This window comes from Petaurus breviceps, unplaced genomic scaffold (genome assembly GCF_028583685.1).
Source record: "Petaurus breviceps papuanus isolate PSGF00001 unplaced genomic scaffold, PetGlider_PUasm1.0 90734, whole genome shotgun sequence".
In the NCBI taxonomy this organism is placed as follows: Eukaryota; Metazoa; Chordata; class Mammalia; order Diprotodontia; family Petauridae; genus Petaurus; species Petaurus breviceps.
Window position 1 is genome coordinate 3,904,853 of NW_027187327.1, and position 26,285 is coordinate 3,931,137.

At 33.9% G+C, this 26,285-nt stretch overlaps 1 protein-coding gene across 1 annotated transcript in view; it reads left to right on the forward strand.

Moving 5' to 3' along the window:
* The window catches only part of ELOVL4 (ELOVL fatty acid elongase 4), a 55,910-nt gene that overhangs the window by 1,045 nt on the left and 28,580 nt on the right, over positions 1–26,285 (forward strand). Inside the window, exon 2 of the mRNA XM_069066965.1 lies at positions 25,892–26,079. Within this exon, the coding sequence (XP_068923066.1) occupies positions 25,892–26,079 (188 nt within the window). The remainder of the gene's footprint in view (positions 1–25,891; positions 26,080–26,285) is intronic.

A 26,285-nucleotide genomic window follows, 5' to 3' on the forward strand; every position in this document is an offset into this window, starting at 1 on the left:
TCTCTCTCTCTCTGTCTCTCTCTCTCTGTCTCTGTCTCTCTCTCTCTGTCTCTCTCTCTGTCTCTCTCTCTCTCTGTCTCTCTCTCTCTTTGTCTCTGTCTCTGTCTCTCTCTGTCTCTCTCTCTGTCTCTCTCTCTCTCTGTCTCTCTCTCTCTCTCTCTCTCTCTCTCTCTCTCTCTCTCTCTCTCCTTCTCTCTCTCTCTCTCTCTCTCTCTCTCTCTCTCTCTCTCTCTCTCTCTCTCTCTCTCTCTCTCTCTCTCTCTCTCTCTCTCTCTCTCTCTCTCTGTCTGTCTCTCTCTCTCTCTCCCTTTCTCCCAAATACACACACGACATTGAGCTAATATCACCTCCATCAACTCTTGTAATAGAGTTGAAATATTAGATGAAGATTTTGTATGCAGTGTCCCCTAGAATTACAGGTACTAAGTGCTCATTGCATTAACTGCCCCACCCTTCACTCCCAAATCTTCTGATCTCATCTGACAAGTCTATTTTGTGCATAGGCTTAATTTAGTATTTAGATGAGAAAAAAAAAATAAACCCACAACCTTTCATGACAGTCACATCAGAAAAAATAAAATTTGGTGCCTAGGGAAGATTCTTATTGGTTAAAGTCTTTACCAGCTTTCTTTAGTGTTACTTGTATGCTCTTAGTTGACTTTGTCTTCTAGTTAATCTATGCCATTATAAATTCAAAAGAAAAAGAAAACAGCCCATTTAGACTCTGAACTTAGAGGATTGTTTTCTGAAGAATATTCTATGGTAAATGTTCTTGAATTGATTGTTGATTTCTATGGGCACTGCAGTGCAGGAATGTGGAGTGAGAAAGAAGAAATCTTGGTTATCTCTTTTTGCTGACACTTCATCAAATGCATCCACATAGAGAGGGATTGAACACATCATCAAACTTTTCCTAGCTGTGTTGTTGCTTTGTCATGGCTGTCATATTTATAATTTACACTTCTTTGAAAGAAAAAGGTGGTAATTCTACACTGGCATCTGTAATGATCTTTCTTGGATGAACCTATCTAACAAATTTTGAAATCTAAAATTTTAAAAACTTTCTTAAAACTTAAGTCTTTTTTAGAAGTCCTCAAGGTTTCTTAGTATTTTTGTAGTACAATATCATTAATACATTGAGAAGAAATTGCACAGATTCAATTAAATACTCATTAAATGCGAAGTACTATGTTAGCCAATAGGGGAGATGTAAGCTGTACCCTGTCATTTGGTCTTTTGCATTCAGATATATCTGCAACCTATTTGTAGAGGCAGAGAAAATGACAGTTGCAAGGCAAGTAGTATAATAAACTGAATGTGATATAGGAGATTTGTACAGAAGATTCATGATAGGGAACTATTTCTGGGAAACTGGATAAGTAAAAGGACACTGACATTTATTCTATTTTAGAAGAAAAATATTCTTTTTCATGTAGTTCTTAATGTTCAATTACAAGTTTAAAACATTTTGCTATTGTAAAAACTTACTCATTTGTTAGCTGTGTTTACTTCTGTTTCCCCCCTAAGGACAATTTTCATTTAATTCATTTTCACTATTTTCGGGATTAGAGTTTTTTTTTAAAAAAACAAGCAATGTTTTGATGAAATGGTTTAGCTTTCTTTTGGCTGTATTTTTAATGTAGCCCTTAACTGCATTGACCTGATACTGTAGTTGGGGGAAATGGGAAAATATTTAAAACCTCCACTGTTGCCTTACTATTATTGTGTAGATTGCATCAGGTTCTCTTATGCAGTTGTGCAACATTGTTCATGGCATATTCTTTAGCAAGTAATGCAATAATTTATGCTTTGCATATTTGGGAGTTATGAATTAACCAGGTATACAGGGCACTCCTCAAGTCCTAATATCTACAGCAGCCACGCCTGTATGTCTGGCTTCATCTTTCTTTCCCTTTTCAGTCATAGGGCTTCCTGAGGAGCCTAGTGGATTTCTACTAACTAAAGTTCTTCAAGAGAAGGCTAGATTACCCACAGTTTGGGGATATTATAAAGGGCAGCGTTGGCCAACTTAAACTAGAAGTTCTTTGAGGTGTTTTCTAACTCTAGATTCTGTCTAGACAGTTTAGGCTGGGTTTAAAGGGTAGGGAAAAAGGTAGGATGTGGAGTGTAGGGAAAATCTAGTCCAGGATTCTTAATATGTTGTCTGTGAATTTTTTTTTGGAAAAAAAATATTTTGATAGCTATATTTCAATGTAATTGGTTTCCTTTGTAACTCAATATATTTTATTTTAATAAATTTAAAAACATTATTCTAATATTGGGTCTATGACATTAAAAAAAAAAACCTTAAGAACCCCTGGTCTAGGTCATCTGCCTAGTTAAGTTTGTACATAGACTACGTGTTTTCTGTGCAAATGACTTTCATTGAAGGCATCCTTCTCTACCATAAATGTTATGCATAGGGCTGTTCTTATATAGAACCATTGCCTACACCTTAAAAGTGATAGTCCTCTGTTGGAATAAATGGTGAGATTTTCATTCTTTCTTATCTAATAGAAGTTGAAGGTGCTCCCTGGTGCTTAGGCTATCTACTTACAAAACCTGAGACATGCTTACTTCTTGGAATCAATTACCTACCAGTAGTCAAGATGGGGTTTCTGAATTGAAGTAGATACTTAGGGGTATACTTTCTAGATAGAAGGATTCTATTCTACCCTCCTGTACTAGAAAAGGTGTTTTCCAGGACCAGCCAGAAGGATATATGGAATATATGTGGTCTCATATCCTTTTTAAAAAATTCTTCTATTTCTAATATTTTATCACTTCCCTCCCTGCTCCCCATTTAACCTCAGCATAGGCTCTACTCTCCTGCTAGTCTCATTCACATTGTTCCTATTCCAAGAAGATCAACTGTGGACATAACTTCATTGGGTTCTAGAGAGGGTCAAAAAGAGGAAAACCAAATGTTGGTTTGGGGGCAGGGGGTTGAAAAAAGATGGTGAGTTGGCAATTTGAAAATAATAAAAATGGTCAGAATAAAAGGTCTTAAGAATAAAAATGTTAGAATAATTGTATGAGAGGAAAAGAATGTAAAATATTTTCAGAAAAATTCAGGCATCCAAGGTAGTCTCCTTGGCATTAAAGTATTTTAAATTTAATACTCTTTGGCATAATTTGTATTTTTTAAAAATCTCTCTTTATTCACCCTTACAATATTTTTCTTACTGAGATTTCCAAATCTTTCTCAAATTTCTACTTACAATTAAGTAAGTTCTATTCTCATTCTTTCCTAAGTATCAGGAGTAGAAGATTTCTTCCTAGCTAATAAATTTTGTCCTAAAGAAAATAGGCATTTTCAGCATAAAAAAACCTTTTATATATTAGTAGATCATATCTAAAATACTTCTTGAAAGTAAGTCTGTCCTAGGAACTGTGTATAGAAACTTTGAAATATAGTCTATGTTGACCTTTTAAATGTTGTGGATTTTTTCTGTTCAATTATTTTCCTGGAAGTATAGCTTTCGAAAGCCACCTTTCTACAAAAACTTTAAAAGTTCATATATATTTAAAATTTAAATTCTTAATTATCATTATGATATACTACTTTTCAAAAAAGCATATAAGCTATATTTTTACAATGAAAGATTTCAAGGCTGGTCACACTAACTGTAATGAGAGTAGTGTTCCTTTGTGGCAAAATGATTTTGTAATCAGATGACCCCATTGACTCCTGGCTCTGGTTCTGGAAAAATGATTTAACCATATTCATCAATTAAATTGGGATGATCAACATTTTACCAGTTAGTTTGTAAAGAGATTGCAGAGAAAGTTCTTTGTAAACCTAAAATTGCTATATAAAATGTGAGTTATTATTACTATCATCACCAGACTGTTTTACCCTAACACACATTTTGTATGTGCAAATAACTGTCCCATTCTATGACATGGACAATCCTTCTTGAATAGCAAAAAAGTGCTAACCAAATTACTACATCCTGGTCTGAGTGACCATGATTGCTACATTCAGAATTGAAGGAAGTGCCTTACACACCTGTGGGATCATGCAGTACTTCAAATAGAAAGGTGAGAAAATTTTGAGTTTGGCCTTTAAGTGTAAGTATGATTTTTAAAAAATTAAATGTTTTAACATTAAACATAAATATAAACCACTATATTTATGTTCCTCAATCTTTTTTTGCTGGCTAATAATTCACATCATGCCCCCTAAGTTTGGGTGTTCCCCAAGGTTCTATCTAAGGCCCTTTTCTGCCAAGCACTCTTATCTCAGCAACTTCATCAGTTCGAATCTGTATGCAAATGATTCACAGACTTCTCAAACTCAACATGCCCATAATTGAACTAATTACCTACCTACCTCCTTTTTAATCTTCCCTTCTTACAAAATTTCCCATTGGTGTTACTCTTAACTCCTCATTTGTTTCACCCCATTCTGATGCCAAATCTTGTCATCTGCCTCCACATCTCTCACTTGTGACCTCTTCTCTACATTCACACAGCTAATATCTTAGTTCCAACTACCATCTCCTCTGACTCAGATTATTGCAATATCCTCCTAATTGGTCTTGCTTCCCCTTAGTCTATTCCCCTTATCATTGTAGTCTATTCTGAATACTCGTCAAAGTACTTTTCCTTAATTGTTGATCTGTGACTTCTATTCAATCTGCTCCAATGACTTCCTGTTGCTTCTAGGATCAAATAGAAATTTCTCTGTTTAGCTTTCAAAGCCTGTAACAGTCTTACCTCAAACTATCTTTCCAGCTTCATTAGATATTACTCCTCCACCTATAACCTGCAGGGTACCCCAACTGGACTTCTCTATGTTGCTCACACATGACATTCCATCTTCTCTCTCCATCCCTTTGCACTGACTATCCCCTGTGTAGGGAATACATTACCTCCTTACCCTCCGTAAAGTCCCTTTCTTCTTTCAAGACATACCTTAAGAACCATTTTCTTCATGAACCCTTTCCTAAACTACCCAAATGATAATGCTGTCCTTCCCAAACCATCATATATTTAAGTATACATACTTAGTATTCTATTTATTCACTTTATATTTGTGCTGTATGTATGTGTTTACTGACTCCTCCATTAGAATATAAGTTTCTTGTTAGTAGGTAATGTTTCATTTTTCGTGCTTATATCCTCAGCACTTACCACAGAGCGTGACACATCATAGGTGCTTAGTAACTTCTTATTTGAAGGACTGGATTAGTAACTATGTTAATTTCAATGCCTAAGGAATAATACCACTTTAATAGCCCCACTGTCTTAAGTCCCTATCCCCATTTATTTACAAACACTTTTAATATGATGGTGTGTGCTACATTCTTCTGGATCATTTTTTTTCTTTTCATTGTTGCATAATGGTCTTTCTAGATTACTTTGGATTCTTTGCCATTGCACATGGTTGCTTATATCAGATCATTTTTTTATATTTATATACTACACTTTATTTAACCATTACTCTGTTATTTGACATCTAAGGTGTTTCTATTTTTTTCTGTTACATTTTTCCTTGAGTTAGCTCTTTTATGTTGTTTCTGATAACACAACAATATACAACACACTGTTGTTGTTCAGTTGTTTTGGTCTTATCTGACTCCATTTGGATTTTCTTGGCAAAGATACTTGAGTGGTTTGCTATTTCCTTCTCCAGCTCATTTTACAGACAGGAAACTGAAGTAAAACAGGGTTAAGTGACTTCCCCAGGATCACAAGGCTAGTAAGCATCTGAGGCCAGATTTAAACTCAGGATGAGTCTTCCTGGCTGCAGGCCTGGTACTCTATCTACTATATTACCTAGTTCTCCAAGATGAATTCACAAAGTTAGTGCCTACTATGCCAGGCACTGTGCTAGGTGCTAGTGATTCAAAGATGATAATGAAACAATTTGGGCCTCAAGTAGCCTACATTATATTGAGGAAAAACAAATATCTATATAGAAAATTATTTCCCTGGAGTGGGAGGATTAACTATTAGGTGAGTGAGGGGACAGGAAAAGATCAAAATACATTTCTTAAGCTGGTACTTTATGGTACTAAACTTTATGGAGCTGAACTTTGAAGAAAGTTGGGGATTTTATGAGCCAGAAGCAAAAAGGGAGTGCATTCTAGGCATGGGCCCTGAAGATAGAATGTCACATGCAGGGGAACAGCAAATTGATCAGTTTGACTGGAACATAGCGTGTGTGGAGGAGAGTAATGTGCAGCATGCTTGGAAAAGTAGACTTGGAGATAGGTTTTCAAGGGCTTTACAAGCCAAACAATGGAGTATCCATGTATATGCTCAGCAACAGAATTACAAGATAAAAGAGTATAATTATTTTGTAACTTTTACTGCGGACTTCCAGATTGCTATCCAAAAAGATTCTATAAGTTTTCAATTTTGTCAGCAATGAATGAGTTCAATCTTGCCAGCATTGATTTTCATTGTTTTTCATTATTTTGGACAAGTTGATGGGTGTGTGTAGGTAAAAGATGCTTTAGTTTAACATCTTTGATTTTTAATAAAATTGAACATTTCCCCAAATGATTATTAACAATTTATTTTTCCTCTTTTAAAATTTCCTGTTCCTATAATTTGTTTATCCAAAAATGATATAATCTTCTCTATATGGTTCCATTTTTAGTGCATGTACTAGTAAAGGGAATTTAGGAGAGGTAAAACTTTCATTGTTGGGCGGCTAGGTGAGTAGAGTGCCTACCCCAGAGTCAGGAGGACCTGAGTTCGCATCCAGCTTCAGACACTTAACACATACACACACACACACACACACACACACACACACACACAAACCTAGCCGTGTGACCTTGGGCATGTTACTTAACCCCAATTGCCCTCCAAAAAGCAAAAAACAAAACAAAAAAAACTTTCATTGTACCTATTCGTTGAGTTAAACCAATTGCTGTATGCATATCTATCAAAGATATTCCACGTGCAAAAATTGATATGACCCAGATCCTGCTCTGCATGAGATTACAGAGGTTTTGTATGTATATGTATATGTATATGTATATGTATGTTTCAGGGAAGAGATACATTGAAAATAGCTTATGCTCAAAGAGGGAGTGTGAAAAGTGTAATAGGGAGGGCTACTGTGGAGATATTTTGAAGAGGGAAAGGTCATTTTTGCCAGCAGAGGGGGAGTGTTATCAAAAACTTCATTGATCAGAGGAACCCAAGTTGGGCCTTTGAAGAAATGTAAGGATTTCTATAGTAGAAATTCAGAATTCATTTAAGATATGGTAGATGCTATAGAACAAAGGCACAAGACCAAAGGACAAAATAAAACTGAGCGAGGAGGAGAGTTAAATTGGAATGTAGAGTACTTTAAAGGAAATAATATAAAATAAAGCTAGATTTGGATGTTGAATACCAGGATCAGGAGTTTATAATTTATTTAATAGGCAGTGGGGAAAAACTGAAAGTTTTTGAGTGACAAGGTCAGGCTGCAGCAGTTCATTATGGAAATTATTCAGGCAGCAGTGTGAAGGATGGATCAGAGATGTAAGAATGGAGGCAAGAAGACCATTTATTGAGATTACTACAATAGTTTGTAATAGAATATATGAGGTGTTAACTAGGACAGTTTCAGTGGAAGTGGAAAAGAGGGAATGAATGGAAAGAAGGAAATTCCAGAACTTGTCAAGAGATTGGATGTTATAAGTTGGGACCAGGGGAGGAGGCAGTAACTGGGGTTGAAAATAGGGGAAAAGTGAGATTCTCAAGAGTTGAGAAAGTTAGATCACAGCAAAAGTTATGATTCCATCAATGGAAATAGAGAAGTTGAAGGAAGGACAGATTTTGAAAAGATGAGCTCAATTTTGTATAAGTTGAACTTGAAAGGGCAAGATATCCAGTAGACAGTTGGAAACATGAGATCAGAAAGCCCTTGGGAGAGATTTGAGACTCCTTTGCACAGAGGTGATAAGTAAAGCCATGGTAATGAATGAGATCTCCAAGGAAGAATAGACAGAAAGTGATTATCTACAGGATCATAGATTTAAAGCAGAAAAGGACCTCAAACATTGTCTAGTCAAACTCTTTCACTTCGCAGATGAAAATGAGGCCTAGGAAGGCTTAATAACTTGCTAAGTATCAGAGGTAAAGAGGAATTTAGAAGAAAGTTGATTTAGTCTTTTCCATAATGTAAGAGATAGAGCTATCAACTTTATGGGTAAAATGGTTTTTATGGAATAGCTTAGAAAATAAATAATAATTTTGAACATATCTCTGGGAGAATTCCAAACAATATTAAAAGGACCTTTTTTGACATGCTCTCAAATTAGGGATTGCTGATGATTTTCTAGATCAGGTCATTGATCACACACACACATGTGATTTAAATCATAAAAATGAAAAGAGAAATAAGAACTACCTATTTCATTTTTTTCAACAAATATTTGTATGCCTGCTGAGTATAGTGCTATACATAGCATTTTTCAAGGTGCTCTAGTGCTGTATGCACCCGCTGGTTATTTTCTGAATAATCTAGCAATATTAGGAAAAATAGTGGTAACATAAATAACATGTAGATTACAAATTACATAATATTAGTTCCTAAAATATAGCTACTAAACATACTTATGAAAGTGACTCTAATTGGGGAGATATGTGTTCTGGATTACTACTTTAAATACTTTCATCCTGAGATTAGTAACCTTAGCTATTAATACTGGGAAATATTTCCCAGGTGAATAAGCATTTTTTTTGGAGAAGTGAATGGCTATAATTACAAGGAACTTTTTTTGTGAAATAGAAAATCATTAGCATTGATGATTATAAGTGTAAAATAATCTCATTAAAATTAACCATAAATGCAGAGCTTGCCTTCAAAAATGGATTTAATGAAAAGATGATCAAGTACACAATTTTTTTGTTTTATGAATTATTTTAATCAATCAATTTGTTCTTAGATTTCCTTCAAAGTTTAATGATTAAATTACATTTTAGTAGTTAAAATTCACATTATAAAAATATAATCTAATTATCTGTTCTAAAATTTTAAAGTATTTTTAAATTGAAATGAAGAATCATATCTGTCTAAGCTTTCTTTTCCTTACAACATGCACAATGGAATCCAATATCAAATATTATATGGGAAGATTTTTCCCATATAATTTAATCTCTGATAAGTAAGTAGCTTTAAATTAAGCATTAGGAATTTTACTCGAGTTCTTCGGTTAAACTATCAAGTATCATCTAAATTTATTTTTTAAAATAAATTATTTAAGATGTATGGGACTCAGAACAAAAAACAAATAACTTAATATTCTCTAAATAACTAAAAATGTGGATTACAACCAATTATATGTTAGAAGGATGATTTTGACAAATTTGAACCTATATTGTTATCACAAAGAGATTGTGATGTTAAATTAGAATCAAGATATTGGTCCATGAAAGACATGCTTTAATTTAAATGATAGATGTGACCCAATTTGGCAAATGTCATGTTTTTATATAGTAGATACAGAAAAGTAAACATATCTTTCTACAATTGTCAGCAATATTTAAATCTTTAGATACAAACCATTATTCTGTCATTTGCTAAAATACATTTAGTTCCTGAACAAATTATCAGATGTAATTTAGTAGTACTTGAATACTAGAAGTATCTATGACTTTGTCAGTGTGAGTAACCTCACCACTAATGTCAGATTGTGACCTTTCCATGAATTATTATATGGTCTTAGAAAATTGCTATGGCCTGACTAGCCTGGTGAAGAGCTTTTTCTACTTAAGTTTGTACTCAGACAATAGATATATAGACAATATACCTATACTTGAAGCTTTTAATTGTGGTAAGACATGTGAAAGCTTGTACTTTGGTGCTAAATTCTTGAGAACTCAGAGTTACTTTTTTTTGTCATTGTGAAATGCTGAAGCAGGATTCTGTGGAAGATTTGTAACTATATTGGAGTTCTTATAGTTCTGTAAATATTTGGGGGATGCCTGTTCAGTACTCAGCTATGTCTTTTAACTCTCATTCTCTCTACCTGATCATCTCCTTTGTTACTCATACAAATCCTTCATAATACCTCATTTTTGGTGTGTGTGTGTATGCGTGTGCACTTGCGCGTGCGTACCACTTCTTGCATGCAAATCATTGAGATTAAGACCTTGTGATTTCCATTGCCTCTCAGGACCACTTTCCATTTTCATGCATCTGAAAATGTGGCATTCTATTATTTATAACCAAAAAAATTATCACTCCAGTAGTTCCACACTTCTGAAACAACCTGTATCCACTTCTTCCCAGTCTTGCCATGCCTTCATCAATTGAAACAAAAGAATTCTCCTATTAACTGCCATCTTAACCTATACTAGAGTGACTTATATAGGAATAAAAATAAATTATATTTTGTCTGTTTGTGTATTCTACCAACTAACTTCAGATGCAGTTCTCTTTTTCCTATAATATGATGCCGCTCTCATTTTTTTGTCTCTAGTTTTCTAGCATAGATGGCTATTAATTAGTTTAGTATGACTCTAGATCAGTAAACACGTTATCATGGTTATTGGTGATATTAAGCCCTTTCCTGTATAGTTCTGTATACTTTTGCCACCTCTTAATCCTTTCTACGTCTTTTAAGTTGTGATTCTACAGACTCTAGCTACTTAAAATTTTAATTATGATATATTGACCCTTTATCCTAAAGAAAACTCAAAATATATACTTGAGAGAATCTACTGATTTGGACAATTATATTAAGTTCAAATCCTGCCTTAGATATTTACTTATATGTGTGACCCTAAGTCTTTTAACCTCTCTCAGTCTCAGTTTCCTCATTTGGAAAATGAGGATAGTAATAGCACCTACCTTACAGAGTTGTTGTGAGTTTCAAATGAGATAACATATAATATACTTTGAAAATTTTAAAGCACTATTAAGTGGTATTTATTTTTTAAAATTTCCCCCAAACCACAGCAGAATACAAGAAGAGGATTGTATATGAAACTATGAATCTTTCTTTCATACTTCATGCTTTTAGAAAGGGGTATAATAAATTCTTCAGATTACTTTCAAAACTATTCTGCTTATCTGTATTTCTCATATTTTTCCAGTTCTCTTCTGTGTATTTAAAAATGTTTTAATTCTCTTTTTATCACTATTGGTAACTTCCTCTCTCCTCTGACCCCACTATTTACAATTTTGTTGTACTTATACAAGTTATCTGCTGTTTCTAATCAATTAATTCTGCATCAGTTCATACAAACCAGTATTCTACAAAGTAATTTCTTTTGTTGTTTCTTACTGGGCAACAATTTTCTATTATATTTATGAGACAAAAAAGTTCACTTTCCTTCAATAATCCCTCCCCCCCCCCCGCTTCTTCCCTTTATATCCTTACTTGAGGATCACATCGTTTGTTTTGATTGAGACTATTCACTTTCTGGTATCTTCCTGTCTCTTAATCACATCCCCACCTTGCTTGTTTTCGTATTAAGTTTGATGAATTTCTACATCAAAATGTTTGTGTATGTGTGAATATCCAACTTTCCTTTGTCCATTTCAGATAAGTAAGCATCATGTGATGCCCAGTCCCCTACTTCTTCCTCCATGTTTATATACTTTTCTCCTGCACCATAATTATGAGAAACAATAAGTTTCACTTCTTCTTCCTCCTTTCTACATACCTTAAAACATTCAGGGAAGAATCAGTCCAACCCTATGATGTCTGTTTTCCTTTCTTTACTCCCTCAATACCCTTTTAGCTCCCTTAATACTCTTTGAATATTAAGTTTCTGAAGGGATGCTTGTTTCTTCTTCCCCTATTAGAATGTTAGCATTGCATCAGAAATTAGCACAAATAAATGAATTTTCTGGATTTCTTTTGACTCTTGTGTTTGTATTTCCAAGTTCCTGTTGCTGTTGTTCATGACCCCATGGACCATAAAATGACAAACCCTTCTGTCTTTCATAATCTCCCAAAGTTTGTCTAAGCTTATGTTCATTGCCTCCATGACACTATATATCCATCTCATCCTCTACCATTCCCTTTTACTTTCACATTGTCTTTCCCAACATCAGGGTCTTTTTCAAAAAGTTCTCTCTTCTCATTATGTGGCCAAAGTATTTAAGCTTCAACTTCACCATTTGTCCTTCCAATGAGTAGGCTGAATGAATTCCTTTAAGTATTGGCTAATTTGATCTCCTTGGTGTCCAAGGGACTTTCAAAAGTCTTCTCCAGCACCACAGTTTGAAAGCATCAATTCTGAGGTGCTCAGCTTTCCTTGTAGTTCAACTCTCACAGCCATACATTGCTACTGGAAAAACCATAGCTTTGACTATATAGACCTTTGTCAGCAAGGTGATATCTCTGCTTTTTAATGTGCTATGCAGATTTGCTATAACTTTTCTTCCAAAGAACAAGCATCATTGAATTTCATGACTGTAGTTATTGTCTGCAGGGATCTTTGAGCCTAAGAATATGAAATCTGATGCTGCTTCCATTTTTTCTCCCTTTATTTGCCAGGAAGTGATGAGACCAGTTGCCATAATCTTAATTTTTTTAATGTTAAGCTTCGCGTTAGTTTTTATACTTTCCTCTTTTACCTTTATCAAGAGGCTTCTTAATTCTTCTTCACTTTAATACCATCAGAGTGATATCCTCTGCATATCTAAGATTGTTCATATTTCTCCCAGCAATTATAACTTTTAATGCACCCAGCCTGGCATTTCAAATGATGTCCTCTGCATAGAAGTTAAATAAATAAGGTGACAATATACAACCCTGTCACACTTCTTTCCCAATCTTAAACCAATCAGTTGTTCCATGTTCAGTTCTAAATGTTGCTCCTTGATTTGCATACAGGTTCCTCAGGAGACAAGTAAAATGATCTGGTATTCTCATTGCTTGGAGGATTTGCCACATTTTATTATGATCCACCTAGTCAAAGGCTTTAGTGTAGTCAATGAAGCAGAAGTAGATGTTTTTCTGAAATTCCCCTGCTTTTCCCATAATCAAGTGAATGTTGGCAATTTGGTCTCTAGTTCCTCTGCCTCTTTGAAAACCTGCCCACTCTTCTGGTAGTTCTTGTTTCTCACATTGCTGAAGCCCAGCTTGTAGAATCTTAAGAATAATCTTGTTGGCATGTGAAATGAGTGTAATTGTTCGGTAATTTGAAAATTCTTTGTTATTGCCCTATTTTAGTACTGGGATATAAACTGATCTTTTCCAGTGCAGTGGTCACTGTTGATTTCCCAAATTTGTTGGCAGATTTGGTGCAGTGCTATAGCAGCATGATCTTTTAGGTTTTTAAATAGCTCAGCTGAAATTCCATCACTTACACTAGCCTTATTGTTAGCAATGCTTCCTAAGGCCCATGTTATTTCATTCTCAAGGATGTATGGCTTTAAATTAATAACCACATCATCATGGTTATTGGTGATGTTAAAATCTTTCTAGTATAATTATTTTGTGTATTTTTACCATTTGTTTTTAATTTCTTCTGCTTCTGTTAAGTCCTTACCATTGTTGTTTTATCATGTACATTTTTACATGAAATGTTCCCTTGATATCTCTAATTTTCTTGAAGAGATCTCTTGTCTTTCCCATTCTATTGTTTTCTTCTATTTCTTTGCATTGCTTATTTAAGAAAACCTTCTTGTCTCTCCTTGTTATCCTCTAGAATTCTATATTCATTTGGTTATATTTTTCCCTTTTTCCTTCTTTCTTCAGCTATTTGTAAAGCCTTATAAGAGAGCCATTTTGCTTTCTTGCTCTTCTTTTCCTTTGGGATATTTTTTGTTGCTGTCCCCTGCACAATATATTAAACCTCTGTCTATAGTTCTTCAGGTACTCTATCTGCCAGATATAATCCCTTAAATCTATCCTTCACTTCCTCTTCATATTCATAAGATACATTATTTAGGTCATACCAATAAGGTCTAATGGTTTCCCCTACTTTTTTCAATTTAAGTCTGAATGCTGCAATAAGAAGCTCATGATCTAAGCCACAATCAACACCAAGTCTTGTAACTGACTGTATAGAGCTTACCCTCCTTTGTCTATAAAGTATATAATCAATATGATTTTAATATTGACCATCAAAGTTTCTACTCAACTTTTGTATTTTCAACAGAAATACTTCAAAGTTCTCTCTCCCACTCTCTGGAATTATATTCATTTTTGTAGCCTAAAATATTTTGACTTGTAAGCCTTTATCTCGTGGCTTTTGGAATTTTGTATTCTAAGATGTCTTTTCATTTTTAGAGATGACTGGTTCTTCCTGTCTTTATTTTGTCATTCAGTTCTAAGAGATTTAAGCAGTTTTTATTTATGATTTCTTTTTTTTTTTTTTTGGCAGGGGGAGGAATAAGTAACTTGCCCAGGGTCACACAGCTAGTAAGAGTCTGCGGCCAGATTCTATCTCAGGTCCTCCTGACTCCAGGGCCAGCACTTTATCTACTTCGCCACCTAACTGCCCCTAGTTCTGATTTCTTGAAATATCGTTCCAGGCTTAAAACAACAAAAATCATGGTTTTCAGGGAGTCCAGTGATTCTTTAAAAATCTCTCTTTGACCTGTTCTCTGAATCAGTTGTTTTTTTATACCAAGTATCTTACTTTTTTTTTAAAGTTTTCAGTCTTTTGATTTTGTTCAGATATTTCTTGCTATCTCATGGAATCATTGATTTGTATAGTCTGTTACAGTTTTCAGGGAATCTGTTTCTTGGATATGGTTTACCACTTTTTTTCCTAAACTGTTTATTTTCCATACATTTCTTTGCTTCAGAACTTTTACTTCCTTTTTTATCCCCTGCTTTATTTCTTCTAGGTTGTTATGTAGTCATTGTGGAAAATCAGTTTTTCCCCTTTGAGTCTCTGCTTGCAGTTGTTAAAAAGTGGCTGTCTCTTTCTTTTTGGGAAACTCTAGGTATATAATAACTTTCAATAGTAGTTAGTATCTTCTTGAGTTTACAACATCTCTCCCAATTCCTTAATTAGGACTTTGTGCCAGCATCTGATTCTGCCCAGATTGGATGGAAAGGTCAGTTCTGCTTCATTTTACACTGGACCACTAGGCAGGCTGCCCTGGATCTTTGAGGTTCCAAGCTAGATCTTAAGGTCCTCTATGTTATATCTGGACAGGGTACTAGGGATCTCAGAGCTTTCTCTAGCTCATCTTCTACTATTGTCAGTGTTCACTCAGTATAACATTTGAGGTAAGAATGAAAGTTTGGTTTCTCTGTATAACTGAATTCTTAATTTACTTTCTGATTTGATTTTAACTTCTACTTTCTTGTTTAACTTGGGATGAATGGCTTTTCTTTTTCACATTCATTTTGTTATATGCTGTAAGGTCCATCTAATATGGATGTTTTAATAAAGCAAGTCACAAGTGGTTGATATTTTATCTTGTAGCTGTTCAGATTCAGAGAGAATTAAGAAATGGCTGGATTTTTTTGTTATACCTTCTTTTTAGGTAACGTTTCTATTTCTAATTATAATAATTAATAACATTTACATAATGCTTTATGATTTACAAAAGGCTTCAATCCTGTTAGATATTTTCAAAAGACCAGGCACTAGGAATACAAAGACAAAAAGGAAGAGATTCTCTTCAATAAACTTACATTCATTGTGGAGGTGTATTTCACATGAACAAGAAACACTACAGGATAAAAGAGTGAAGTAAACAACAAATCAGATAAAGCTCAGAGTGTTTGAGGAAGGAGAGAATAATAATAGCTGGAAGTTATGGGGATGGAAGATAGAGAAGAATTATAGATTTGGCTCTAAGGTTAAAAATTTGAATGACTGAGAGTAATGGTGTCTTCAACAGAAATAAAAATATTTGAAGGAGGAATGAGTTCAGTTTTACAACATGTTAAGATTGAACAATTAATGGGACATCAAGGTTGAAGATGTGATGCTGGAGTTCAAGAGAGGAGTTATGGCTATATATATCAACTATTATTATTCCCCTTTTACAGATGAAGAAACTAAAGAATAGAGAAATTAAGTCATTTGCTTATGATCACAGAGTTAAAAGTAACAATAGTATATTTTGAACCCAAACCTTCTGATGCCAGGTTCTCTTAGTCAGTACAGCATTGTTGCATCTCTTTTCCTTTGCACTCCCCTTGAAGGAGCATGACTGATAACTGTCATTAATATAATTTGCAAAAATACTGAGCATAATTTCAGTCAAAGTACTTGTCAGTCATAAAGAAATTAACATGAATTTTTTTCTCCTTTAAAACAGACTATATCAGGGCGGCTAGGTGGCGCAGTGAATAGAGCACCAGCCCTAGAGTCAAGAGGACCTGAGTTGAAATCTGGCCTCAGACACAACACAAAAACTAGCCATGTAACCTTGGCAAGTCACTTAACCCCAATTGCCCTCCAAAAAGTGAAAAACAGAAAAAACAGACTATATCATAGTATCTGTGTAATATAGAGGCGGGGGGAGTATGAGAACTGTTATAACTTGAGAGTCAAGTGATTCCTGGGTTTGACTCCTGCCTCTCATGCTAGAAGTCCTTTATCTTCTCTGAACCAAGTTTTGAGGAATACCTTAGATAATATAGGAAAAATACTTTGTTGACCCTTAAATGTTGTATCAACATCAATTCTTATTATTGTAGAAGAAACAAATGAAAAGAACTGGATTGGGAATTATGACATCCAGGGTTTTATTTCCGGGTTTGTTACTAGCTTGCTACATGGATGAAGAAATGATCATTCCTTATCTCTTGATCTTAATGACTGGCCTATTTTTGTACATTTTCTGGATCATATCTTCTGTACCTTTTAATACTGATTTCACTTACATTATCATAGTCATGTGTGCAGTTCTTTTGTTTCTGTTTAATTTCATCCTATATTAGTCTTAAATTTTCATATTTGTCCTTTTTTTGACAAAACTTTCCATCATATTTATATGCCACAATTTATTCAGATATTCCTTAAATAATCAATGCTTGTAGAAATTTAAGTGAATTTATAGGCACCTCTACTTTGTTGTCAGGCTTTTGCTATTACAAAAATATTTTATGATAACTTTTGAGCACATAGTATCATTCATTAGTAATATGTTGAAGTTTATTTATGCCCTTCCCCCCCCATGTATCTTTTCATTGACCTTTGGATCAACTCTAATTCTTTCTGCAGAGATTATTGGTTTTCCATAATTCATTGCCACAGAGGATATCTGTAAGATTTTTTTTAATGGCTGTTTTTCATCACAGCGATGACAGCATGTGAGCATTGTGTGCATGTGTGCATTGCATATGCAGGGTATACCAAAAACATTAGTGCAGTTTTAAGCTTTAAGAGTTTTAAAGTGCAATAACACTTTTGGGATACCCTGTATATGAAATCATACATTTGTTGTAATGTAATACTTGTAAAGATTGGTATCATACAGATTCAAATGCTAGCAGAAAAGTAAAAGAAAAAACACTAATAAATTTTATATCAAATCTAAATAAGTGGAAGAATTGAAATTTATACAAACTGCAAAATAAGAAGATTAGAAATCTATGGTTAATTAACTTTTCACATCTAAATTGTTTATTACACAAAAGAATTTTTAGGAGACATCTACATGGATTTCTTTAATATTTAGATATAAATCTCACAATCTGTGCTAACAGAATTTGGATTTGTGAAGTTTACAATGTAAAACATTTAATTCGTAATTTTTATTCAAAATTTAACTTTAGGACATTTTTCTTCTTAATGCTATGAAATTGAGATATTGAAAAATTCCTTTAGGAATGTATATCCAAACACTTCTTTAAATGGCCCAAGTATATATTATCCATTATGTGAAGTAGTATAAATCATTTTAAAGCTTAGCTTTGAACTATATTTTATTTGTTTCTTGTATTAAAAATTATGTACCATTATTTATCTTTCAAAATGTGCTAAAACTAATAATTAGTTAAAATATTAAGCTATAATGTCATATAAACAAGTAGCAATGTTTTAGTTGTCTACTGGATTTTAGTGCACTAATAATGATAGTGATGATGTTTGCCAAAACACGTATGTGCATGCACTCTTACTTTGGTCCCGACAATTCTCTGGAGTAATTATTATTTACCTCTTTATGGATAAGAGAACTAGGGCATAAAGAGATTAAGCAACTTGCTTACTCACAAAGCTAGTAAGTGACAGATCAGTAATATGGGTCACTTGATCCCAAGTCTGTGCCTACCACCTTTCTAGTAAGTAAATAATAGTATTTGTAGTTACTGGTTTAAATCTTATCCAATAGTTCCTAATTTGAGGGTTGCGGACCTCTCAGTAACTATGAAACTACTGAAGAATCCATATGCACACTAAATATTGTCACTTTGATTTTTTTTATAGGAATACAGCCTGGACCCATGATTTATTCATATAGGGAACTCCCAGATGAGGAAACTTTCCTCTATCCCTGCAATTTAGAGTCTTAGAGAGTTTAGAGCATTGAGAGATTAAGTGACTTGCCCAGGGTCACATAGCCAAAATGAATCAGAGAATGGGCTTGATCTCAGGTCTTCCTAGCTCCAAAGTCATCTGTCTTTCACAACTCTACAATGCCTTTGATTTTTATTTAGCCCTAGCAAAATATTTAGCATAACCATCTTGCACACTGAATAAATAGAAGTGCATATACATATTTATTACCATTTTCAAGTCTATATAGATGTTGTCATTAATAAAATACATTCACTTTAAAGCATTCCTTAATTCTTAACCAGGAACTAATAATAATAGTAAATCTGCTCTCATATGGAAGTAAGATTAATAAAAATTTATGTTGATTCAAGATATATCTCAAAGGGTTGAAAACCACTGATCAACTCTAAAGGGTGATCATGTCATCATAAAGTACTCCTAAATCCCTAAAATTAGTTTCTAAGTGCCTATATGTACATGATGCTCAGCAAGAATATTATTTCAGCAATGTAAAGAGACATGATCTTATCCCTCATGGAATTTCTATTCTAAGTGGAAACACTACTTTAAATAAACCTATAAAGGACAAAGACCCTAAAGAGGTATAGAGATATTGTGTGCAGAAGTTTCTATATAATGAAACTTAATCTATGTCCAAGCAGATTATGGTGATTTGGGAGGAAATGATCATCTTACTTTCAATTGATTGAAAGGGTGAGCTTTCAAGAACTCTTTATTGATTGAAACAGGGGTTCTTTACCTGGGGTGAAAGGACTACTTGGGGGTCAGTAGATTTCAAAGGGCCCATGAACTTGAATGGGAAAAAGTATTATCCTTATTTTCCTTGTCTTATATATTTAATAACATTATTCCAAAAGAGGTTCAGAGATTTCACCAGGCTGTGAAAGGGGTCTATGACACAAAAAATGCTCCACTAATTTGGAGGAAATGTAAGATGTTTTAGATTTAGATTATGTGAAAGGAGACCTAGAATATGATGCTGTCAACATCATAGTTTTCAGTTACATGCATGCTGAATGAATGTTGAGTAGGTAAACAAATTGAGTATATGACAACCTGACAAAGGGATCCATATGTCATTCTTCTCCCTTTAAATCTCCACTTACCATCCCTGTAATTTTCCAAACCAAAATATGCCTCTCAGGCCAGATTCCCCTATATGAATTATCTTTCCCTTTTAGAATGTGATCTGTCTTTGCTTCTCTATTTCTATCTTCAATACTTAGTTAGCATGCTGCTTGGTAAATTTGGTATTTGCTTTTAAAATTCACTTATTCCTGAGTGCTTTTTCCTGGATGGAGCAGGAAAACCAGCATGCATACTTTTATATTGTTTAAGGCAATAGAATACAGAACCCCTTGGATTCACAGAAGGTACTCAATAAATATTTGCTACCTTGATTTCAAATTCAGGTTGCTAGCCATGTATGAAAAGAATCTTTATAGGTTTGATTAGATTGCAATAATGTTGCTGGGCATAGGAAATAAGAAAGTTGTAACAAAGCACTTAGGAGATCAAAAAGGGAGAGTTTCATAGATTTCAAGTTAGAAGGCGCCAAAAAGCTCTGACCTCATTTTATAGATGAGGAAATTAAGACTGAAGACATTGTGACTTGCCTATGTTTATGATGGTAGTAAAAGGCAGAGCTAGGACCCCAAGTTCCTTTGACTTCAAATAGTTATTTGTTTGTTTGTTTTTGGTTGTTGTTTTTTTTTCACTATGCCATGGAGGGCCACAAGTATTTGGTGGAAAAGACTGATGTGAAAGATGAGTTATAGTCCTTTTAAAACTGTCTGTTTTCTTTACCCTGTTTCCTCACCTCCTATCCATTTATTTTCCTGTTAATTGCAAACTATTCAGTTATAGGATTATAGACCTGGAAAAATCCCTAATTCAGTCCAACCACCCTCATTTGACACAGTGGGAGAAACTGAATCTCAGAAAGGTTGTGACTTGCCCAAGATCACCTAGTTAGATCCTACTTGAATATTCTTTTTGCTTTGTCTCAGCACCTCCTTGCACTTCTTTTCCTTTTGGCAAACCTTTCTTTCTGCTTCTTTTTATCTACACTATTGTCCTGAATTTTTCTTACTTCTTTCCTTCCCTATATGATAGTCCATTTTTTTTTAGCCTCTATAAACTTAAAGAATTCAGGAATATTTTAGTTAGGATGTCAGGATTATAAATCATACATAGTAGGATCAGAACTCTTACTTATTCTCCACTTTACAAATACATATTTTTATTTAAAAATTTGGATTGCATTATTTCTCCTCACCTTGCTTTCTATTAAATGGACAAGATAGGTTTTGAGGAACTTTTAAACAATTAAAGTGAGCCTGGAAAAGTAGAAGTGGAAGCTGTCAACTGGAACTCTGCATCTAGTAGTGAGTCAGTAATACATATGTGCAGAAATTAGAATCTTGCTTTATATCAAGAACTTTTCTATTTGTTGCATAGATTATTTATTATGTCTGTAAATTGTGTCATTACTACTTGTATCAAACACATGGAAGAAATCGTCCTTGCCTTATGGTTTACAAACAAGAATAAGAAAGCATAGCAACTCTGATGTAGGGCAGCTCTTTAGTTGTTTGTGGGTTTATATCTTTAATGTTTTAATGTTGTAAAAATTGTTTTTGTTTTTTAAATTGTGTTATTTCAATTACAGAATAATTGAAGAAGAAAATTCAATGAAAATAAATTCACCACCACTGAAACAATAGGAAAAATAAGGAGTTACATATTCTCCTCTTTTTCCCCTATTTTATTTTTTTTCCTTCCTGAAATTTCATCACATAACTACCTATTTTAATGCCCCAAATGGACAAGGGAATTATGTATCTTCATAAGTGTAAATTCCTCTATTAGTTACTTATTTGTAGAGTTTTGATCTTGATTACTCCAAATTATTTTGAATATAAACATATGATTTTCATAGTAAAATTAAGTCACTATTATTATACCTTCATGCTCCCTCTTATTATTTACTATTCTTTTAAAAATCTCGGTCCCACCTTGATTATGTTTTGGACACAGTCACAGCAGAAGATTCTTTACTTTTAATTAACATTGCCTGAAGTCTATATCTTCTATTTGCATTTTATACCATCAAATCACCCCCATGGTTTATTTTCCATTTAAATTAATATATTGACAGCATTAATATACTTCAAAGTATTTGAAAGGAGTTAATATTTCTAATTCACTCAAAAAATGAATTTCTACTATAAGTAAGGCACTGTGGTAGGCACAGTGTATAGGGGAAGAGGAAGGTTTAAAATATTCTGACTTTAAGGAACTAAATTGCAATGTATTTTGAAAATACTGTCTCAGTAATAAAATATGCCGATATTAGAAATTGTGCTCTTGTCTTAAATTTTAAGTCATTATTAAAAATTAACTTCATGTAGGCCAGATTTTTTTAAAAAGGCTAAGAAATGGAATTTTCTTACTTTCTATAATTTAAAGGTCACATAATATCAGAATTGTAAGGGACCTCAGAAGGTAATCAGTTCAAATTGAATAAGAATTCATCCTGCGCTAACCTTGAGGGTTACACAGCATTCACCTGGGATCTGACAGTGTGGCACAGTAGGAAGAAGGTTGTATTTGCAATCTGAGGACCTGGATTCAAATTTAGGCCATCTTACTACCTTTTTAATCTTAGGCAAGGTCCTTAACCTCTTGAGGTTTCAGTTGCCTCATCTAAAAAATGAGGAGGTTGAACTCACAGCTCTAAAAATCTATTCTTAGAAAGGAAATGGAAAGCAAAGATAGACACAGGTTAGATTATTCTTGATGTTAGGGCTAGAGCAGTGACCCATGTACCTGTTTAATTTTAAAATTCCAAAATATGCAATGTATTACTGACTGGTAAGGAGTATATAAATATGCCACATACAATATTGTAGGATGGCGTAATGAGAGATCTTGTTACATTGTACAAAGGGACAACATTAATATGGTGTTGGAAGCTTTAGGCATTTTTCCATCTCTTCTAAGTAGAGTCTAAGCTCATCTTAAGTCCTTTTATAAAAAAAAAGACAAAAATAAAACCTGAGCATTTCTTGAAAATTTTGTCTAATCCTGATAGCAAATAGTAAAAAAAATAACAAAAATGAATTTTATGAAAACTGACTGAAATCAGAAAAGCTAAACAAAATTGATAATTATAAGCTGTTATAGTAGCAAATTTTCTTAAACTTGGCTTGGGCGTTAAGGATAGGGACTGAACTTGTGATTTCAATGGTATAAGGAACTCCCAAATGAAGAAAATTCTTTCTACCAATAAAGGTTGATACATTCTCTGTAACTTATAATCTTAGAGAGTTGGCTTGTGCAAAACAAAATCTACAGCATAAATCTTTCACTAGAAATATGTGTCAGAAATAAGACTTGAATCCAGGTCTTCTTGGTTCTATTTACTATGGCATGCTACCTCTTGAACGTTAAGAATTACATTAAAAAAAAGAAGAATGTTTTCCAGAATAGATGTCACAGCACTAAGAATATCAGAGGACCATTTCACTTTTTCAGTTTCAGGTACAATGCAGAAATAATCTCTTGTTATGAATTTTCTGCACAAATCATAAAAAATGTATATGCTATTTGTACTACAATTGTTTTCTCCCACCCTCGCCAAAAAAAATTGAAGTAATATCTTGTGGAATACTTTTACATGCATAAGACCAAAGTGACAATATACAACTTATATCAGTCAAGCAGGAAGCATTTATTAAGCACTTACTATGTGCCAGTCACTGTGCTAAGCTCTGGAGATATAAAGACAGAGCAAAAAGAGCCCCTGCCTTAAAAAATCTGATATTCTAATGAGACTATATAAATATAACTTTAGAGGGGATGTCATTAGCATCTGGCAGACCAGCAAAAGTCTCCTGTAGAAGATGATGCTTGAGATGAGCTTTAAAGAAAGCCAGGGGATTCTAAAAGTTAGAAGTGGAGAGGAAGAGCATTCAAGGTATGCAGAATAGTCAGTGCAGAGGCATGAAGGCAGGACAGGGAGTGTTTTGTGAAAGGAAGAACAAGTAGGCTCTTATGGCTGATTTGTAGAACAGAATCTGGGAAGATAGGAGAAAGCCAGGTTGTGAGGAGTTCTAATTCCCAAATAAAGGATTTGATATTTAATCCTGGAGATAATGAGGAACAGTTGGATTTTATTGAGTAAGAGAAAAAAGGACCTAGTAAAATTTACAATTTAGGAGAATCACTTTTCTACCTATTTGTAGGATGGTTTGGAGTGAGGAGAAACAAATAAGGGAGACCAATTAGAAGGCTATTAATTTTTTTTAATTTTTAATTTTATTTTTTTGGAGGGGGGGAAGGCAGGGCAATTGGGGTTAAGTGACTTGCCCAAAGTCACACAGCTAGTAAGTGTGTCAAGTGTCTGAGGCTGGATTTGAACTCAGGTCCTCCTGACTCCAGGGTCAGTGCTCTATTCACTGTACCACCTAACTGCCCCAGCTATTAAAATTTTTCAAATGAAATTTAATGGGGAGGCTGAACTGGGGTAAAGGCTGTGTTAAGTAGCGAGAAAGGGATGTATGTAAGAGATGTGGTACAGAAGTGAATTATGAGATTTAGCGACTAATTAGGTATGTGGGGTGCGATAGAGTGAAGAATCAAGGATGTAAATATCTTAGATACTCTTAATACATAAAAAAAAAAGAATCAAGGATGACTCACGTGGTTTTGACTCACTTAGGTGACTGGGAAGATGGTAATGCCCTTGAAAGCAGTAAGAATGTTCAGAAGAGTCACAGATTTGGATAATTGCTTCTGTTCTGTACCTATTGAGTTTGAGATATTTCTGGGACAATCAATTCAAAATATATAATAGGTAGTTGGTATTGTAAGACTGGAGTTCAGGAGGGAGACTAGAACTGAATAAATAGGTCTGGGCATCATCTACATAGATATGGTTATTGAACTTCTTAGAGCTGATGAGGTCATCAACTAAGAGAGTCTAGGGAAAAAGAAGAAGAGAGCCCATGACAGAGTCTTAGAGTAAACCTACTGTTAGTGGACATGGCATGGATAGAGATCCAGCAAAAGAAACTGAGAAGGAACAAAGAAGAACCAAGAAAAAGCAGTCATGAAAACCTAGACACAAGAGAGTATCCAGATGTTCAACAATGTCTAATGCTTCAGAGACAAAAAAAAAAGATGAAGACTGAGAAGAGGCTATTAAATTTGGCATTAAGAGATCATCAGTGACTTTGGAAATAGAAGTTTCAATTGAATAATAAAATCAAAAGCCAGATGGCAGGTTTAGAATCAGGTGTGAGGAGTGGAAATGGAAGCACCAATTGTAGAAGAATTTTTCAAGAAATTTAGTTGAGAAGAGGAAGAGAGATATATTTTGATTTATAATTGTATAATTGGTTTCTTTCATAATCCTAGTCCTTTCATGCATTATAGGCTTCAACTCATTGCCAGATGGGTCCATGATTGGAAAAAAAGGCTTAAAAATACTGCTTTAGATAATAATAAATAGATACCATTTATTTAAGATTTGCAAAATGCTTTATGCCACTTTTCTCATTTGACTTGATTTTCAAAAGTTTGGGAAGTTGATATTTTGATCTTTTGACATTTCATGTGTACCAATGCAGTACTTAGATTGTCTATTACATATGATTAACCCACCTCTTTTTCTAATCATATGTACTAGATGATACACTTTGTGATGCTTCTTGTACACGTTATTGGTAATATGTTGTAGTATATTTGCACCTATTGCTTGCTTCTCTGTTCCCCTTTGGGTCACCTATAATCTTCAGTAAGTTCCAGCCATGCAGTTTAGTTAAAAAACAAAACACCACTGTTAAAAACTTGGGTTTCTGCTTCAGGAGGCAATGTGGGTATACCTGAAAACTACACATTTTTCTAAATCATCAGTCTCTTATTCCTTTTCAGTTCTGGGCCCCATCGTCAGTTTTTGTCTGAGATAGTTATACCTAATGGATTAATTCAGGCTGTTAAAAATCTATTTTTTAAAAGATTGTCTCTATTTGAATCAACCTTTTTATTCACTTATTTTCCTAGGGGACCCAGGCTTTGGTGAACAGAAAACTTGAGCTTTGGGATTGGAAAGTGCTAAATTCCTTAATAATTGTAATTTCTGTAAAACTATAAGATATAGACCTGGAATGGACCTTTAGATAATATCTTACCTACTTACCTTTCTTTATCTATAACTAATCCTAAAAATATAGTTGTCTACCATCCTTTTTAAGTCGCAAGAGAAAAATTCAGTAAACTTAAATATTTAAATCACACCCAATTTAACACGTTCTTAGGATGTGGATTTCAAATATTATACAGTATTTTACTAAAAATCACTGTAGCTGAGGAACAAGATGATTTTATTTGGTTTCACTAAATAAAATAGCTTGAGACTTTGTAATAACAATGGAATTTCACAAAGTTTTAAACTAATTTTTAATTTTTGTTCTTTTCCTAGATAAACGTGTTGAAAACTGGCCTCTCATGCAGTCTCCATGGCCTACATTATGTATAAGTACTCTTTATCTCCTCTTTGTGTGGCTGGGACCCAAATGGATGAAGAACAGAGAACCTTTCCAGATGCGTTTAGTGTTGATTGTCTATAATTTTGGAATGGTTTTACTTAATATGTTTATCTTCAGAGAGGTATGTTTATCGTGTATCTATATAATAATCCCAGTGGCCAGAGAAAGCTAACCTGTAAAAGTCTAAATAGCTACTTCCTTGTAATCTAAAGATAATTGTTATCTACTGATAAAGTTAATCTAATGTCCTGGACATTTTTAGCTCTTCCCTGATCTCACCTAGTCAATAATGACCTTACATAGTATTTTGTTTTATATATCCCTAAT